This window comes from Varanus komodoensis, unplaced genomic scaffold (assembly GCF_004798865.1).
Source record: "Varanus komodoensis strain SLA01 unplaced genomic scaffold, ASM479886v1 scaffold117, whole genome shotgun sequence".
Taxonomy (NCBI): domain Eukaryota; kingdom Metazoa; phylum Chordata; class Lepidosauria; order Squamata; family Varanidae; genus Varanus; species Varanus komodoensis.
The window spans coordinates 210,390-227,907 of record NW_025335336.1 but is presented as its reverse complement, the minus strand read 5'-3'; the positions used below and the strand labels follow the sequence as shown (position 1 = coordinate 227,907).

Genomic DNA, 17,518 nt, shown 5'->3' with positions numbered 1-17,518 from the left:
CCCGCTGTAGTGCTAAAAGTTCCGTGGGAAAAAGTAACTTGGAGCTAGTATTTCTGGGTGCTTCCATGAATGGTGCCAGAATCCAGCCCAGATGCATGAGAAAAGCCATGCAAGATCTGACCAGCGATGCGTCTAGTCCAGTTCTCTGTGTGCAGAGCGGTAGACCAGCGCCCCAAAGGAACTCTCCACCAGGAGCCTGCCCAGCTCCTCAGCAACAGGGGTATGCAGGCCAGCCACGTCTGCTGAAGGAGGAAGCGCCGGGCCAGCAAGGCTGACAACCACTGAGAGCTGCCTCCTCATGAATCTGCCCAGTCCCCTTTTGGAGCCATCCAGATTGGTGACCATCACCACTTTCTGTGACGGCAAATCCCATCGTTTAACTTAACTATATGTTGTGTGAAGAAGTCCTTCCTTTTAACCCTAAACCTCCCACCAATCAGCTTCATGGGATGACCTCGGGTGCGAGTTTTACAGGAGAGAGAGAGCGGTTCCCCCCTCCGCTTCCTCCACACTGTGCCTTACTTTAAACCCGTCATGTCTCCCGACTCACCCTTTTCCAGGCCGAACAGCCCCAGTCGTCGCTGCTCCTCACGGGAGCTGCTGCAGCCCCTCCCCCTGCGCCTCTCCCTGCCTTTTCCATCCCCATCATGTCCCGAACCTCAGCCCTGACCATAAGCGCATTGTGGCCGCACTAAGGATTTGTGTGGGGGAAGGACCATCTTGGAGGGTCTCTGTTCTGTGCTGCCCCTAAGGGTGCCCAGCGCGGAGTTTGCCCTCTTCGCCGCAGCTGCGCCCTGGGTGGCCTTTCCATCGAGCCGCCCAGCCCCACCCGAGACCCCTTTCCTGGGCAGCCACTGCCAGCTCAGGCCCCATAGCGAATGCTTGAAGGCGAGCCTTTTGTGTGCCCCCAAATGCGGCACTCTGGGTGCTCTTGAACGGCGCCGGCCACCTTGGTGCCCATTCGCCCGGCCTGGAGAGATCCCTTCGGAGCTGCGCCGCACCCCTTCTGGTTTTACCCGCCCGGGAAAGTTTGGTGTCATCCGCAAACTTGCCCACCTCCTGCAGATCATTCATGAACAGGCTGAAAAGCATCCACCCTGATGCAGACCACGTGGAGCTCCGCTGGGGGAAGCGACCACCTGTGCCCACCCTCTTCTGTTCAGTGAGAGCTCGAGATCCATGGCGGGACCCCTCCCCCACCCTGTTATTCCAAGGCTTCTCAGGAGCCTTGGTGAGGGGCTTTGTCAAAAGCCCGTTGGAAGTCCAAGGAAGCAACGTCTACTGGATCACCCCCATCTCCATGTTTATTACCTCTCACAAAGAACTCCAACAGATTAGTGGGACAAGACTTCCCCTTGCGGAAGCCATGCTGGTTTTTCTTCTGCAGGGCGTGTCCCTCAACGTGTTTCTTCATTCTGTTTTGAAGAATGCTTTCAAGCCGTTGGCAGAACAGATGTTACACTAACTGGCCTGTAATTTCCCACATCCCCCCCCCCTTTTAAAAGTTAGTGTTACATTGGCCATTTTCCAGTCGCCTGGTACAAGGGCTAATTTTAAACGTTACGATGTTAAGTATTTTGGAAAGGTCGGCAATTTTGTGCTTCAGTTTAATAATTCTAGGATGGATACCATCTGGACATTGTGACTTGCTGACTTTGTCTGAACAAGAGGATTTAATCTACTGGCCCAATTTCTTGGACTCCCTTCAGAATACATGAGCTCAGGATCTGCTCTTCATCCTCTGCTGTGGAGACTGACTGACTCTCTGCAATGTCCACATCCCCCGTTCGCACTTTCATCCCATCATCACATCTGCCAACTGCTTCCTTCTTTTCACTTGGGCAAACTCCCATTTTGTGAAGGAAGCTTTTCTCTTGCTAATAGCTTCCTTGTCTATATGGGTTCACCATGCTGGTGATTTCCTGGACTTTGTGCTACCTTTTCTCACTTACGGTTTGCATATTATCTGTGCCCCCACGATAGAGTTTTCATCTCCAAGCTCTTTGAAGCAATTCAAACTTCTGGATTCCGCTCTTCAGCTTTTTCTTTGCCTGTTTCCTCACTTTGAAGTCTCCGTTCTAGAATTTGATTTGACTCAGACCAGATGCTTCCCAGCTCCTGTCAGCTTCCTCCAAAAGGCTTTTGCTGCGGCCTCTGTGTGGGCAGGTTCCTCCCCTGAACCGTTGCCATGAAGCCACATGCGTTCTTGGTGCAGGAAGAGAGAGGCAGATGGGAGCGTGATGGTCTTGGTCCTGCGGACTGCCTTGGCAGAGGAGTCCCGAACTGCTTCCAGCCTTGCTCTGAACTGGATCTGGGGGAGGGAGGGAGGGGGGGAGGGAGGCTGTGCAACTGCAGAGACAATCTTCTGCAGCTCCCATGGTCAGTGGGCACCAGCCCATTTACCTTGGCTAGCAAAAAGGCTGCCAAGACGTTCACTGATTGTGAAAATCAGTCTGGGCAAGTAGGAGATGAGCTAGCGCTTCCTCACTGGAAAGGCTCGCGCAGCGGGCTGCAGTCCACTTCCAGCTGTTGCAAACGAGTTTCTAGGGGGGTTTCATGACAGCAAGGCAGCCTTCTTGAGTATCATCAGGAGGTTTCCTGGTCTGAATACACCACAGAGGGGAGGAGGGAGGGAGGGATACACCTGACTGTCCCCCATCATTCTCCGCCACTTCGCTCCCGTTAGCTTTGCAGTAACCAGCGTGAGAATTTCCTTGCTAAAGAGATGCTTCACTTGCTTCCAATTTCCTTCCTAAATAAGCTCTGTTATGCGCCATCAAGTCATCTCTGATTTATGGCAACCCTAAGAAAGAAAGCCCTCCAAAACGCCGTGTCCGTGACAGACCCGTTCAACTGTTCCAAGCCCCAGCTGCGGCTTCCTGTGTGGATTCAAACCATTGGGTGTTTGGTCTTCTCCTCCTGCCCCCGACTTCCCCCACCATTACCGCCTACCAATCACGAAGTGCATGATGGCCCCACCGTCACCCTCCTCCTTGCAGAGCGAGCCCTGGCTTGACTGGCTCTTGGACTCACTTCTCTGCCTTTGCCAGTCCAGCGCATTCACAAAGTGCTCTGACAGCACCATGCCCCGAGCACACCCTTTTTCTTCTGCCTGGTTTCTCCACAGTCCAGCTTTCACACCAGTCCACGGCGCCTAGAAATATAGTGCTGTGGGTGATACTGGCATGGGTTTCCAGTAAAATGCATTTACACTGGAGCCTTTATACTTCCTTCCTGCTGCGAGTTTTAGTATTCTAATTTTTTGGACCCCGCTGGGTTGTGGGCCACTCTGAAAGCTTCCGCAGGGCCGCTGGTCCTGGAACAGCCTGTGTGATCTCTGCTCTGTGTCAGTAGCCCCCATCAGGAGCTCATGCGCTCAGTGAAAAGGGACTTTCAGTGCGCACAGACCGCTGGGTGAAGCTGCATTCAGGCGCTGTGGCGGGGTGGAAAGCCCTGCAGCCACGGGGGCCTTCCACTTTGTGGACAAAGCTCCCACCTTGCCGAGCTCAGCAGAGTAGGTGGACAAAGGATGCCAGAACATCAGCCCCCAGTAATGGGCAAGTGCTTGCTATCACGGGCCATCGCAAGGCCTGTGTTCCGGCGAGACGCGGTGCCTGCGAAACTCTGCCACCCCCGGGACTCTGCTTATCAGCAGGTCGCCTAGTTGCTTCCAGCTGGGCTTGAGTGAGAAACGCCGCGTTGTTTTGCCAGCATTCGGTTGCAAGGCTTTGTGGCATTGGCAGAAAAAGCGGACAGCTGGGTGCTTGGCCCGGCCCCTCCGCCTGGACGCCTGAAGGCAGCTGGCTTCACTGCCCCCCCCCCCCCTCCCCCCTGAAAGGAGCCGGCTGAGTGGGGGGCCACTGGTGAGCTGTTCCATTAGCTCAACAAACCCCCTTGGGCTTCTTGCTGTCCTTGAGACTGAGGCACTGCAGGGGCACAGCAGCACCTAGGAAACCGAGGCTGCTCTGGTCCGCAGTGGGCTGGCTGCGGGAACGCTCCTGTTACGCAGCACTGCTCTGCCGCTGACTGCGTGCGAGTCAGTGCTGCACGTTCCTGGTCAGTAGTCCTCAACACACAGGCATGCCAATCCTCATGCGAGCGGCAGAGCGAGGGCGCAAGGCTGAGCTGCCACACGCCGACTGAGGCAGGGCCAGTGCGGCAGGGCACCACCGCGGGCTTGGCTTCCCGGGACCCTGCTGAACGATGCCCAGCTTCCCCGAAAGGCTTTTGCTGCGGCCTCCGTGTGGGCAGGTCCCTCCCCTGGACCGTTGCCATGAAGCCACATGCGTTCTGGTGCAGGAAGAGAGGCAGATGGGAGCATGATGGTCCTGCAGACTGCCTTGGCAGGAGCCCCGAACTGCTCCTGTCTGTGCCAGCACAGTGCTTCTGATGTCAGCACGGTTGCCTCTTTCGTAGCTGTAACTAAAGATGTTTCCGGTTGAGTTTTCAGCTTTAAATTATGATCTCTCTGCAGAGGGATCTCAGAAAATTGGATCGAGCCAGTAATTGGAATTTGTTTTGGGCTTAAAGCATGTGACACAGCAAGCTTGCTGAAGTGGCAGGGCTGCTTAAAGCCAGGATGAGAGCTAGGCTGGGCTGCCCAGACACAACACCTTGAGTTCCAGCTTAGAAGAAATGAAGACTGTAACTGCACCAGACAGTCAGTTCTTCTATAGGACATGAAGGAGTGATACGCTACATTGTCGCTCTTGTTAATGGCTTGCTATTTTAACCCCCTGCATTGTGGCTGGTAGGGTTTTTTGGCAAAAGGGACAGATGGTCTGGCACATTTTGCTGCCTGAGGGAAGGAGGAAGGTGCCACCCACTGTTTTGTGTACAAACTTCAAGTGGCCTGGGAGCCACCTATTTCCACACATGGGGGTCGTGCCCAGCATCTCACCTCAGGCAGGAGCTGGCACAGGGGGCGCGGGACAGGCTGCGCAGTTCCTCCCCTCCTCCTCCAAGGGCCAGCCCAAGGCCACCGCCTCAGTCCACGCAAGGACAGGGCCAGCCCTGCAAAAAGGCACTCGTGTTTCCTCTCCAGCGCTTTACAGAGATGCTCAACCAAGTCTGGAAGGCTGAAAACTAAGACGCCACGCCATGCCGGGCATTGCAAGAAGGCTCATTCCGGCTCTTACCCACGCCAGCCCATCAATGTGAATGGGAAGAATGCCACCCGCACCCCTTGCATTTAGAAGTGCCGCACCAGCACCGTGGTCCAGCATCAGGACGCCACGTAGAGACAGAGGAGCTGCGCCACTGGGCGGACCCAATTTCCCCCTGGGGTTCTTGCCCGCCGGTGGGCCTCCAGTGCAGGAGCACCTCGCTCAGGCGCCTTGTTCCTCTGTCATCTCCAGCTGAATGTTCAATCAAGCAATGATTTTCACTGCTATTAAACACAGCTCATTAATCCACCACCCGGGAAAGTTGTTCCAGGTTTATTGGGCACGACTTGGTCACCCATTCCCCGAGCTGCCTGCAAAGCGCCTGTGTTTGGAAGGAGCGAGGCACGTGGCAGTGCTGAGAAGACCGACAGCAGTGCAGCCTCCCCCCCCTCACCCAGTCTGGCACACAGTGTCCAGTGTCACGTCCTTGGAACTGCGGAAGGTCAGGCACCCGCGAAAGCGGCAGTGCTCAGGCAAGCACACTGTTGTCCCTGGGACCAAGGGCAGGAGCGACGGGCGCGTGCTCCTGACCGCCTCCTTCCCTGCCGGCCAGCAGAGGTGGCTGCTCCTCCCAGGCCCTCGTGCACCTGGTGCCTGTGATGCCGCTCTCCTCACTTCCTCTTGTACCTGCGCAGGGTCGGGAAGGCAGCACGTCAGTCTTCTGGGGCACAGCGGAGGGGGGGGGGAGGGGAGGGCCCCCCAAAGAAAGGGAGGGCACAGCAAGAGGCTCACCTGGAGCGGGCTTTGGGGTTGCCGCCTTTCCTCCTGGCGGCAAGGCCCAGGCGCTTGCGGTCTTCAAAGGAGGGCCTGCAGGACAGTGCTGTCAGTGTCACAGCCAGGCCAGCCCCACCAGCCGAGCAAATGCTTTCGCGCAGCCCCGCTCCTCCAAGACCGCGAATCTCAGCCTCCCAGGAAGGCCACTGGCAACGGCCCTAACAGGGCTGCCCAGCAAGCCGAATGCTCAGTACCCAGAGCCCCATTCTCCCCCCAGAGCAAACCACAGCAGGAATACATGGGGGGGGGGGCTGTACTCAAAGCCCTTTCCACTCCGCCAGGCTGATACTGACCCCGCACGGTACTGCTTCAAGGCCCTCCTGTTTGTGTTGGTGAGTTCCTCGTCAAACACAGATGCTTTCTTCTTCCGCTGCTGCTGGAGTCCTTCGGCAACAGAGAGGAGCGGCTTAGAAAGCGAGCTGAGCCCCCCAGGGCTGCGTCCTCCACAAACTGGGGAAGGCAACCCACCTCCTGTGAACCCGGCTGCTGAGCCCACCTGCTGCCTCCCATGCACAGAGAGGAAGCCACGGCTGCCTACCTGCTCCGGTCCTCGCCGGGGGATCATCATCCGGCATGGCCCGGGCCCGCGGAGCTCGGCGGTTCCTCTTGGCCAGGCGCTCGGCATACATCTGGGCCTTCAGCACCTCGAACTGCGACCGCTCCTCGGGCTGCAACACAGCAGCAGGCAAGGCTCACGACACCTTGCTCCCAGCGGGGAATCGTGGCCTGTCGCCTGTCGCCCTGCCCAGCGGCGGCTCCCCCTCCCTCCAGGCAACTCTCACCGTCAGCTGGGCCTTCTTCTGGGACTCCTTCATAAACTTCTTCCTCCTCTTCTTGCCTCGCAGCGCCAGGTCAAACTCCTGAAGGGCCTTGGCAACTGGAGGAGGAGAAGGCACGCTAGGGAGGAGTTGGGGCCAGAGGCACCCTCAGCCACGGCCGCCCCCTCGAGCAGGGTCCTTACGCTTCTCCTGCTTCCTCTCCTCCTGAGTCTGGAACCAGCTGCGACTGGCACCCTTGGCTGCTTCCTGAGCCCCCCTCTCCAGCTTGCGTTTGGCGGTGTTGATCTGGAAAAGCGCACAGCGAGATGATGCAGGAGAGCGCAGTTCCTGACACGGCTTTCCAAGGGGGGGTGGGAGCCAAGCAAAGAGCGCTGGCCAAGGCCTCCTCTTTGCAGCTGGGGAGAGGTGCCGTGAGGGATCAGGGCAAGGACGGGACCGTGCGCACACGGCCCATCATCTGCCCACCCACAAGGTGTACATCACATCTTATGCCAGAGGGGACATTTCCAGAACTTGGCCAGCTGAGAAAAGACATCATGGGGCTAAAGCAGCCTGGACCCCAAAATGCATAGTTCTGCAGGAGCTTGCTTTGGGAAGGAGTGGGGGGGGGGGGAAGCAGTTCAGAGGGAGGCACCATGCTCCACCAACCCCTAAAGCAGCTCCAGCCATGTTCTCCCTCCCTCCTCAGCTGTGGCCAGACGCCCACCTCCCGCATTCTCCTCCTCCCCACTTAAAATGATAGGAGAAATGGAAGGGGCCAGGAAGGCCACCCAGTCCACCCACTGCTGGTGCAGGACACCAGTTTACACCCTCCCACTCAGATGGCCGTCCAGTTTCTTTCTGAATGCCTCTAGTGTGAGAGAACCCACCACCCCTCCAGGCAGCTGGTCCCACTGTCTCATTGCTCTGGCAGCGAGGAAGCTTTTCCTGATATCGAGCCTGAATCTGGGTTGTCGCAGCGTGAACGGAGTATTCCATGTCCTGCACTCCGGCATCAGTGAGAAGAGATCCTGACCTCCCTCTTTGTGACAGCCTTGGAGGAACTTCTAGAGGGACGTCATGTCCCCCCTCTGCCTTCCTGACCATGCCCATTTCCCTCAGTCTCTCCTCACAGGGCAGCATTTCCAAACCCTGGATCATCTCTGTTGCCCTCTGCTGGACACTTTCTAATTTACAGGCATCTTTCTTAAATCTTGGTACCCAGAACCGGACACAGCCCCATCTCTTGCTGTAGCGGTTGCAGCAGCATCCCTGGCTTGTGCACGGCAGGATCTGCAGAGAGTGCGCCCACACTGGAGACACTCAAGGCGAAACTGGACAGCCCCTCTGAGTGGGACGGGGTGACTTGGTGTCCTTCAACAGCAGGGGGCTGGACCAAGGGCCTTCACGGCCCCCTCCAACTCTATTCTTCTGGGATGCTATGACAGATACGCACTCTGAGAAAAGACGCAATCCTGTAATCACCTACTGCTAAACTAAATGCCACAGAGTCATCGCATACCTGGACCCTTTCTAGCTCCTCTGCCTCCTCGGTGCCCCCCCCCGCCCCCCCCGTTCACAAAGAGGTGCTGGGGCACTCCTGCACCTGTGCTTCCGAGCGCTGCAGCTCCCGCTCCTCCCGCTCCAGGCGAAGGACCGCGTACACATCCGGCTCCAGCCTCTCGATCTTCTCCCGGAAGCGCAGGATCACGTCTGGGGGGGGGGGGCCAAAAGCAGCGGTCGCTCGAGCATCACGCGAGGGCCCAGGGAAGGGAAGGACCGGCCAGAAACCCACCCCGATTTCACGCCCCCCCACCCCGCTGCACTTACCCTGGGGGAGCACTCTAGCCTTGACCGGGGCCTTGGCGGCCTTGACGATCTCCTTCAGCATCTTGCGCTCCTCCTCGCCCACCAGGGACACGGAGCGGCCAGCCCGCCCTGCCCGAGCCGTGCGCCCCACGCGGTGGACGTAGTGCTTGACCGTGTTGGGCATCGTGAAGTTGACCACCTGCAAGCGGAAACAGGGCCGGGAGCCAAGACGGCCGAGTCAAGCGCAGGCAACCGGGGGGGGGGGGGGGGGGGGGGGGGGGGGGGGGGAGGGGGACACGGGCCTCTCCTGACCGTTTTGACGCCTTCGATGTCCAGTCCGCGCGCTGCGACATCCGTGGCCACAAGCACATCGATTTGCTCGTCCTTGAAGCGCCTGCGGGGGAAGCGGGGTCAGCAGGCGGCCAGCTCCCGCACGCTGCCCCACTCGCTGCCCTTCCTGCCTCCTGCCCCAGCCCGCCCTCGCCCGGTGCCCACCGGAGCCCCTCCAGGCGCTGGGCCTGCGAGAGGTCGCCGTGCAGCTCCCCGACACGCAGCCCCAGCAGGCCGAGCAGGATGTGCAAGCGATGGGCCTGCTTCTTGGTCTGGGTAAACAGCATCACGTGGTCCGGGAACGTCCGTGTCAGCAGGGCTGCAGGAAGAGGGAGATTTGATTTGATTTATTCTATTCTTTCCATCCATCCATCCATCCATCCATCCATCCTGCCTTTTTCCTACAAAGGGCTCAAGGCAGCTTACATCCTTCTCCTCCTCCATCTTATCCCCACAACAATAACCCTGTGAGGTAGGTTGGGCTGAGAGTCTGTGACTGGCCCAAAGTCACCCAGTTGGCTCCATGGCTGAGCGGGGACTAGAGCCCAGACTGTCTGAGTCCCAGTCCCAGGCTCTTAACCACGACACCACACTGGCTCTCCAGATGCATCAGCAGCAGCCTCCTCGGCCCACAGGCTGCCTGGGAGCGGCCCCCACGTGCTCCCACCTGCCACAATCGCCTCCCGATCTCCCTCACGGCTGGGCCGGATGCGGACAAACTCCTGCCGGAGAAACGGCGCCACATCCGTGTTGCTGTTCACAAAGACCCGGACTGGGTTCTTCAGGGAGACCGAGGCCAAGTCCTTCACCTACCAGAGGGGGAGAGACACGCCCACCGTCGCTGTGCCTGTGCAGCCACCCTCCTGCCAGAGCGAGCAGGGCAGCCTCCTCTGGCGGGGAGCAAAGGCGGGGGGAATGCCCCTCAGAGCCCCTGAGCCCAAGAGGAACACTCAAGGGAGCCCACGGCACGCCCGCCACAAGCACCCGCTCCAGCCTCCTCTGTGCTCCCAGCCCGGCCCAGCACCTCATCTGTCATGGTGGCAGAAAAGAGCATTGTCTGGCGATGCCGAGCGCACAGCCGAATTATCTCCTTCATCTGCTCCTCAAAGTATTCGTCCAGCATCCTGCAGAGGAAGAGGAAGCGTATGAGCGAGGCAGTCTGAAGAACAGGAAGGAGGGAGACTGCCTCCCCCCCAGTGCCCAGAAGCCCCGCAGGGTGTGACCAGCCTCTCCAGGTGCGACAAAAGCCCCTCACCGGTCGGCCTCGTCCAGAATGAGGACCTCCACGCTGCCCAGGTGGAAGGATGGGCAGTTGTGCAGGTGGTCGATGAGGCGGCCCGGAGTGGCGATGAGGATGTCGGGGCCCGCGCGGAGAGCGGCCTCCTGGGTCTTGATGTCCAGGCCACCTGCGTGACAGAAACCGCGCGAAGCCCATCAGCCCCAGGACACACCCGGTCACTCTTGTCGCGCCACATTACTGCAACGGGGCTCGGCTGCAGCAGGGAGATGCCGCTCGGCCCCTCCCCCCTGCTGCCCGCCGGCCCAACTCACCCACTGCCAGGCAGGCCGTGATGCTGCTGAACTGGGCCAGCTGCTTCGTGACCGCGTGCACCTGAATGCCCAGCTCTCGCGTGGGCACCAGGACCAGCACGCGGGTCACCGGGGCTTGGCGTGGCTTGTAGATCAAACGCTCCAGGACGGGCAGCATGAAGGCCGCAGTCTTCCCTAGAAGGCAGGGAACGCAGCAAGATGAGCACCGTGCCCGGCGGGCTCTCTCCAGCTGCCCCCGCATCAAAGCAGCCAATTACCTGTCCCCGTCGCTGCACAAGCACAGATGTCCTTCCCCAGCAGCCCCACAGGGATGCAGGCCTTCTGGACGGGGGTCGGCTGCTTGAAGCCCAGCGCAGTGATCGCCTGTTGACACAGCGACGGGGAGCCAGCTTGAGGGCACTACCAGGCAGCTGGTCCCCGGACTCCCCTGCTGCGCAGCTTGGTCCACCAGCTTCCAGTACTGCTGCTCCCCGAACCCTCCTGTGCGAGGAGGGACAGCGCCGCACCCCCACTTCTTTCTGCCAGGCGCCCGCTCATCCCTGCCACCCGCTTTTCTGATCGCCCCACATTTTGCCCTGCCGGTCAGCAGTGCTGTCCCTCAGCAGCACGACTGCCTTGCAGGACCGTATGCAGAAGGCCTGCAACGCAGGACAGCTTTCCCCAGCCATCTGCGTGCTTCCTGCAGGCCCGTCCGAGGGCAATTTTGGACAGAAGCCCTCAAGCCCTCCAGTGCCATGAGATGGCCACAAAGCTGGCCGCAAGCCGAACTCATAACCGGGTTATTCGGATAACCAGTTCTGCTTCTGACTGTTGCACTCGGATGGGCAAGTCCGCAGCACTGCCGCCATCACCACGGCTGCTTTGCTGAACGCAGGCGAGGGGGGCGTGTCATCGTCCGCGATGGCACAGGGGGTGGCAGGGGCTCTCAGGCACGGCAGTCCCACACTGGGCAGCAAGCCCGATGCCCCCCAACCATTTCTAAGAGGGACAATAGTTGGATACCTTCAGCAAAGGCCGGGAAAGGTTCATGTCCTGGAACGACAGGCTGTCATCGTACTGGGAAACATCTTCTTCAAAGAACTGCTCTGCTCCCTACACGTGGGGCGAGAGCGAACGAGAGAGAGGGAGGCAGAATGCCTATCAGTAACGCTGAGGATGGACAAACCCTGCCAGCACCCCGTCCCACCCCCAGTGCCCTTCAGACAAAACGTAGAGAAGAATACGGACTGGCTCCACACGCCCAGGGCTCACCTGCTCTTCGCCTCGCTTCCGCTTCCTCTGTGGCTTCACTTTGAGTGTATCTACAAAGAAGTGGAAAAAAGATGATTGTAACTTCACACAACAAACTACTGCGAGAGTCTCCCTAGCCCTGTGCCAAGAGCTGAGCAGAGTCTTCCAGCCAGTAGCTGAAGAATTCTGGGCAGTTAACAACTCGTCGTGGAACGCAGAATACAAATAGAGAGCCAGGGTGGCGTCGTGGTTAAGAGCATGGGACTGGGACTCAAGATGTTCTGGGCTCTAGTCCCCGCTCAGCCATGGAGCCAACTGGGTGACTTTGGGCCAGTCACAGACTCTCAGCCCAGCCTCCCTCACAGGGTTGTTGTTGTGGGGATAAGATGGAGGAGGAGAATGAGGTAAGCTGCCTTGAGCCCTTTGTAGGAAAAAGGCAGGATATAAATCGAAAAATAAATAAATACGCAACACTTTCAATATGAAGTTTAAAGCAAAATTTCAAACAATTTGAACAACCAAACCAAATCCAATATAATTACACAGGTGGAAAAAAAAATGTTGACACGTTCTGTGTATGTCATTAAAAGCAATTAAGTGCCTTGGCACAGGTGGTGATTTTAACCTGGGAATGAAAGGACAGCAGAGTTGGTGCCAAGCCACCTCAATGGTAAAACTTCCACAGACATGAGGCCACCACTGAGAAGCCCTCTTCCTTGCGGCCACTTCCTGAGGCTTCTTCAGAGGTGGCACTCAGAGGACAAGGCCCGCAGATGGGTGGCAAAAGGTGTTCCACAGGGGTGGCACTCGGGTGTCAAGCACAGGGGCTGGGCCAGAGCCTGGGAGGAGTGTACAAACAGTACTGTAGTGCTATATAGGTTGCAATAAAGACTTTGAATTGGGCTTGGAAACATACATGCCACCAACGCAAGTAGGCAGAAATTAGAATAAGAACGAACATAAGAAAACTCATGTGCGCTCAGCCCACAGAGTCATGGAATAGTAGAATCTGAAGGGGCCTATGAGGCCACTGAGGCCACCTCCACGATCAACGCAGGATTGCAAGTTAAAGCCTCCATACACACAGTGGCAAACCCGTTACCACGGGAACCCTCAAGCAGGGGGCTGCAAGACCTCAGCCTGCCCAGCTCTTCAGCCACTGGCGCATGCAGGCATGTTGAAACCGGTGAATGAGGTGGCACAGGGCCAGCAAGGCTAGTAGCCTCCTCCCTCATGAATCCGTCCAATCTCCTTTTGAAGGCATCCAGATTGGTGGCCATTAGCAATTCCTGTGGCAGCGAATTCTTTTTTTTTTTTGGAGGAGGAGGGGAGGAAAGAGAAACAACTCGCAGTACCTGCAAGATCCAAAGTATGGTCATGCAATGGATTCAGAATCTTGAAAGCAACCTTTCAGCAGTGACTCTCACACAGAGACAAGAAGAACTATTGTGATGGCCAGCACAAGGAACTAGATGAGAACAGAAAAAGAAAAACAAGATTTCTCTTCCAGAAGATCTGAGAAAGCAGTTTCTAGATTAGGAACGTTGAATGCCCAACAGGGGAAAATCTAACCGGGATAAAAGAGATGGTGGAAACAATGTATGGAAAAACTAAGCAGAAGAAATGAAAGGATGAGACTCCTTCAGAGAGGAATCTTACCAGGAAGAGCCTGAGATACTAGAAGGTGAACTGAGAGCTGCCCTGCAAGCCCACGGAAAGAAGGAAGCGCTCGGAGCAGGCAGGGTGTCAACGGAGCAGGCCAAGCTGCAGAAACTGAATCCACCCAAATTATACCAAGAATAAACCAGCAAATGTGAGAAACAAAACAATGGCCCACACACTGGAAAAGTTCGATATGCGTTCCAATCTCAGAGAAAGGAGATGCAAAATGTCCAGCAACTACAGGACCACTGTGCTACTTTCCTGTTGCACTATATGACACAAGAAATTCTGAAAGCTGAATTCCGCAAGGAGGTACCCGAGATCATGCTGCAAACAGACGCTGGCTGCTGGAGCTCACCAAAAATAAAAAGAATCAGAAGACCCCAGGCTATGCTTTATAATCTAGAACAAAGCTGTTGACCATCTGAATAAGACTCTGTGGACCATCCCGAGACCTCAGCAGTAGATGTGACTTGTTCCTTTCCCTAATTATCTCTAACATAACATTCATTTATCTTCACAGCGGCCACAGTCCACTGGGTCAACATTTTTATTACGCGATCAATCACCCCCTCAAAACCCTTTTCCAGCATCAGCACTGGAAATGACATGGTGCCCTCTAGAAACCTCATCACCACGCTGCTAACTCCAGCTTCCGATAATTTATCAACTTAAAATGCCCGGGAGACTCACTACGTGCCGGCTGTGTTGCAAGAACGGTCTACGTGCTCCTTCTCTTTAGCCATGCAGCAACCCACAAGAGGACCTACTTCTCCTTACCCATCATCGTGAAGTTTACTCAGTAGTCTTCTGGAGAGAAAGACTGAGCGACACTTTTATACACCCTGAACAAAAAGTTGGCACAGCACTTTTTATGTCAAACCCAAACCTACAGAAAACAAGCATCATCATAGGTAGCAAAGAATCAAAATGTTGTGTCATTCAAAAATTCATACTATCCACTTTTTAATATCCATCTTCATGCTCGAATGTGCCTGTGAGTTCTTTTTTATTTTGCCCTCAGCTATGAGCTTCTTGTTGCCATGGGACTCTGCTCTTGCTGTAACAGACAAGATGTATAACTGCTTCTCTGGAATGTGTCCCTGGGGACAGAGATGCTGCCTCACAAGACAGAGGCCAAGGGGCGCTTTCTATTGAGCGTAACACGCAATTTACAAAAGAAAGCATGCCTATGTACCACAGCGTCACACCGACACACACTTTGCTAGTTACCTGCTTTCGTGAAGATGCTCTCGTCTGCTGAGGAATATTCAGACCCCAAATCTTCCTCCTCACCGTCATCTTCATCATTTGCCTTATCTTCATTCTCAGGCATAGGCCCTCCATCATCCTTCTGTGCGGTTCCTTCATCAGTCTGCTTCTCCTAAGGGAGATACCAGAAACCTGAAATTTCTTTCCCCGCCACAAATGGTGGAGTTACAGATCCAAGAGCAGAGAATATGGATGGAGCTCCTTTAAGACCCCTATAAAAAGCACAACCATACTGTGGATGCCTCGAACATTTGGCATCCCACACCCCTTTCAGTACCGTGACCCTTTCATGCTTTAGATGTCCAGGGAGCAGTCAGCTATGACTGGCCTATGTGCTAAAAAGACAATTACCTGTCCTTAGCATCCTGTCTCTCTGGCACTGTTGCCCCATACCTAACTGCTCTTACATTCCAACATGTCTCTGCCCGTAATCTTCATTTCCTGAATCCCTACCCAAACGTCTGCTCCCTCCAAAGACTGTTCTGTTTCTTTCCCTGATCCAAACGTTTGGTGATACTTCTTGTAACAGCTCTATAATGCTCTCTTGCTCCCTTCAAGTCTCTCCTCACAACCCACCATTGCCAATCCCACAGCTCCCCAACATTTTGCAGCTTAACCTGTGACAAATATAAGCACATGATAAGTCAAACCATTGCTTAATTCTTGCCTGTTTACTATTGCTTTAACTCCTGTTCCTCTTTCCTGCTGTTTCCAGTGTATTTTTTTTAAGTTCCTTGCAAACAACACTTTGTCATTTTTTACTCTACGAAGTGCCAAGCACACCAATACCTTGTGCTATTGGCAGATTGTTCCTGGCCAGGCCCTCACTAGATTCTGCTGGAAGTTTTCCTTCCATGCTCCTTTACCCCAGCCTACGCAGCCTCTGTTCAACACATGCAAATAATAAGCTGACAAAACTTCTACTACTTATGGCACACAACTAGAGAACTCAGGCACCTTGTTGCAGATGTCACAGATAGACCCCACCTAGCACAAGGAGTCTGTGATTCCAAGCAAGCAAGCTTCTACCTGAGCTTTCCTTTTTCTCCTCACTGCTGCAATCTTCTCATCCAGGCTCGTGACTGGCCTCTGGGCAGGGAGAAAAATAAAACAAGAAGAACAGAATACGGGTCACAGAGCCACCCTCGTCTCGGGCAACCTTCCTGATTTGCTCCATTGCCAGCTTGAGGAAGGGGATGCGGCAGAAGTGGCCGACGGGACTTCTGGGCAGCGGGTCTTGCTTACGCAGCGGACGGAGCTCCTTGAGGGCCACCCATCAACTCTGCGCAAAGTGCAGGACTCGAAGCGTGGCCCCGCCAGCCGATCCTACCGAGCCGATCGATGCGGAGGCCCGCCTGCACAGCGGCTGGGCACGGGCCTCCGGGAAGCGGGCCTCGGCCAGGGGCCGCGGGTCTTCCTTACCTTGCCCTTCAGCTGGCTCAGGGCCTCCGCCCAGGCGCCGGCGCCGGGCCGAGCGAACTCCTTCTCGGCGAAGACGAACCCCGCGGCGAAGTCTCCACGCAGGCCTCGCCGGCGGCCGGGGCCGACCAGCTCCTGGAGGGGGAGAAGAGTGCTTGGAGCGAGCCCGCCCGCCCGCCGCCATGGCAGCCCCGCTTCGGGCGGGGGCGAGGGGCCGCGCCGCCCACCTGCCTACCTCCGAGTCGGAGCCCGAATCCGTCTCCTCGTCCTGCTCCAGCTCGTCGAGGCTCCGCTTCAGGTCGGCGCCGGGCTCCATCGTGGCTCACGGGGACCGGAAGGCAAGCCGGAAGTGCGCTGGGCCCCGCCGGTGCGCCGCCGGCCGCTTTCCGGCCGGAAACGAGGCCGGCCTCTGCGGGGCCCCCGGGCAAGGAGGCCCCGCTCCGGCTCGGCGCGCGGACCGCGGGGCGCCGGGTGGGCCTTGGCCGCCCGTCTCTAGGCAAGGCCCGCGGCCGCAGCCATCGCACGCCGCGAATCTGCGAGGCCTTTTCGAGGAGTAGTGGCGGAACAGTCGCAGCAGAAAACATCCCGTTGCTTCGGTTCGTGGCTATCGTACCCTTTTGGCACTGTCCGTGGGGTTTTCTTTGGAAGGCCAGATGCTGAAGATGAATGCTTTGGCCACCTGTTGAGACGGAAGGACTCCCTGGAGAAGAGCCTGATGCTGGGAACAATTGATGGCAAGAGAAGAAGGGGGCGGCAGAGGATGAGGTGGCTGGAGGGGGTCACTGGGGCAGTAGGTGTGAGCTTGGGTGGCCACCGGGGGAGGGCGGAGGACAGGATGTTGACCGTGGGGTCGCGATGGGTCGGACGCGACTTCGCGCTGAGCAAGAACAACCATGCCCTGCAGATGCTGAGGACTTTTGGCGTGGAAGCGGTCGCCTCAGGGCTCATCTCTGCACGGTCTGCCCCGCCTGACCGCGGGGCATTTCATGTTCCTGCCCTTTGGGGTCTCTGGCAGACCAGCCAGGAGCCCACGCTTGTTCGGTCACGGGCGCATTTTACTTTCCTCAGAGCGCGGCCGTCCCGCTGGCACGGCAGGCAGTGGCCCCAGCGCCGCGCAGGGCACAGGTGCAGGCCGGCGGTCTCCGCAGCACGCCGGGCGCGCCGCCGGCACCGGCGTCCCCTCGCGGCAAGGGCAGAGCAGCCCGCTCCCGGCGTGGCGCTCCGCGCTGGGGCTCGCCGGCCCTGGCACGGCAGCGGCGTCTGCTCCTGCTCCTGCTCCGGCGGCCGACCCAGCTCGCGCTCCACCAGGGGAAGCGCCGCGGCCAAGAGCCCGGCCCCGCGCCGCCCGGAAGGGAGCGGGCCGCAACGCAGCGGCTCCCTCCGCGGGCGGTCGCTCTCGCGGCCCCGGCGGCGCTCCCGCCCGTGGCTGCCCCGGTTCTCCTCCGGCGGCGGCCCGGCGGCAGAAGCGGCAGCGGCAGCGCAGCTCCTGGCCGGAAAGGCGCGCTGCTCGCGGGCTGCGCCGCCGGGCCCGGAAGCGCCCCGCCCCCC

The 17,518-nt window shown here is 57.6% G+C and overlaps 1 protein-coding gene across 1 annotated transcript; it reads right to left on the bottom strand.

Annotated features, from left to right (window-relative positions):
- Positions 1 to 5,422: 5,422 nt before the first annotated feature.
- Positions 5,423 to 16,323, bottom strand: DDX27 (DEAD-box helicase 27). The gene is made up of 21 exons (XM_044421286.1): positions 16,206 to 16,323; positions 15,974 to 16,105; positions 15,581 to 15,640; positions 14,513 to 14,663; positions 11,639 to 11,688; positions 11,390 to 11,479; positions 10,645 to 10,750; positions 10,388 to 10,561; positions 10,092 to 10,242; positions 9,861 to 9,960; positions 9,504 to 9,645; positions 9,002 to 9,155; positions 8,819 to 8,900; positions 8,528 to 8,705; positions 8,304 to 8,410; positions 6,901 to 7,003; positions 6,722 to 6,816; positions 6,478 to 6,607; positions 6,233 to 6,323; positions 5,898 to 5,972; positions 5,423 to 5,792 (listed from the first exon to the last, which is right to left on the bottom strand). Exons 1-21 carry the CDS (start codon positions 16,284 to 16,286, stop codon positions 5,777 to 5,779), a joined length of 2,268 nt encoding a protein of 755 aa, XP_044277221.1. The 5' UTR covers positions 16,287 to 16,323; the 3' UTR covers positions 5,423 to 5,776.
- Positions 16,324 to 17,518: the final 1,195 nt, after the last annotated feature.

Coding starts and splice junctions, on each gene's coding strand:
- DDX27 (XM_044421286.1), bottom strand. CDS start 16,286: ATGGAGCCCGGCGCCGACCTGAAGCGGAGCCTCGACGAGCTGGAGCAG. Junction 15,641..15,973: donor TGAGCCAGCTGAAGGGCAAG/GTAAGGAAGACC, acceptor CTCCCTGCCCAG/AGGCCAGTCACGAGCCTGGA. Junction 8,411..8,527: donor GGCTAGAGTGCTCCCCCAGG/GTAAGTGCAGCG, acceptor CCCCCCCCCCAG/ACGTGATCCTGCGCTTCCGG.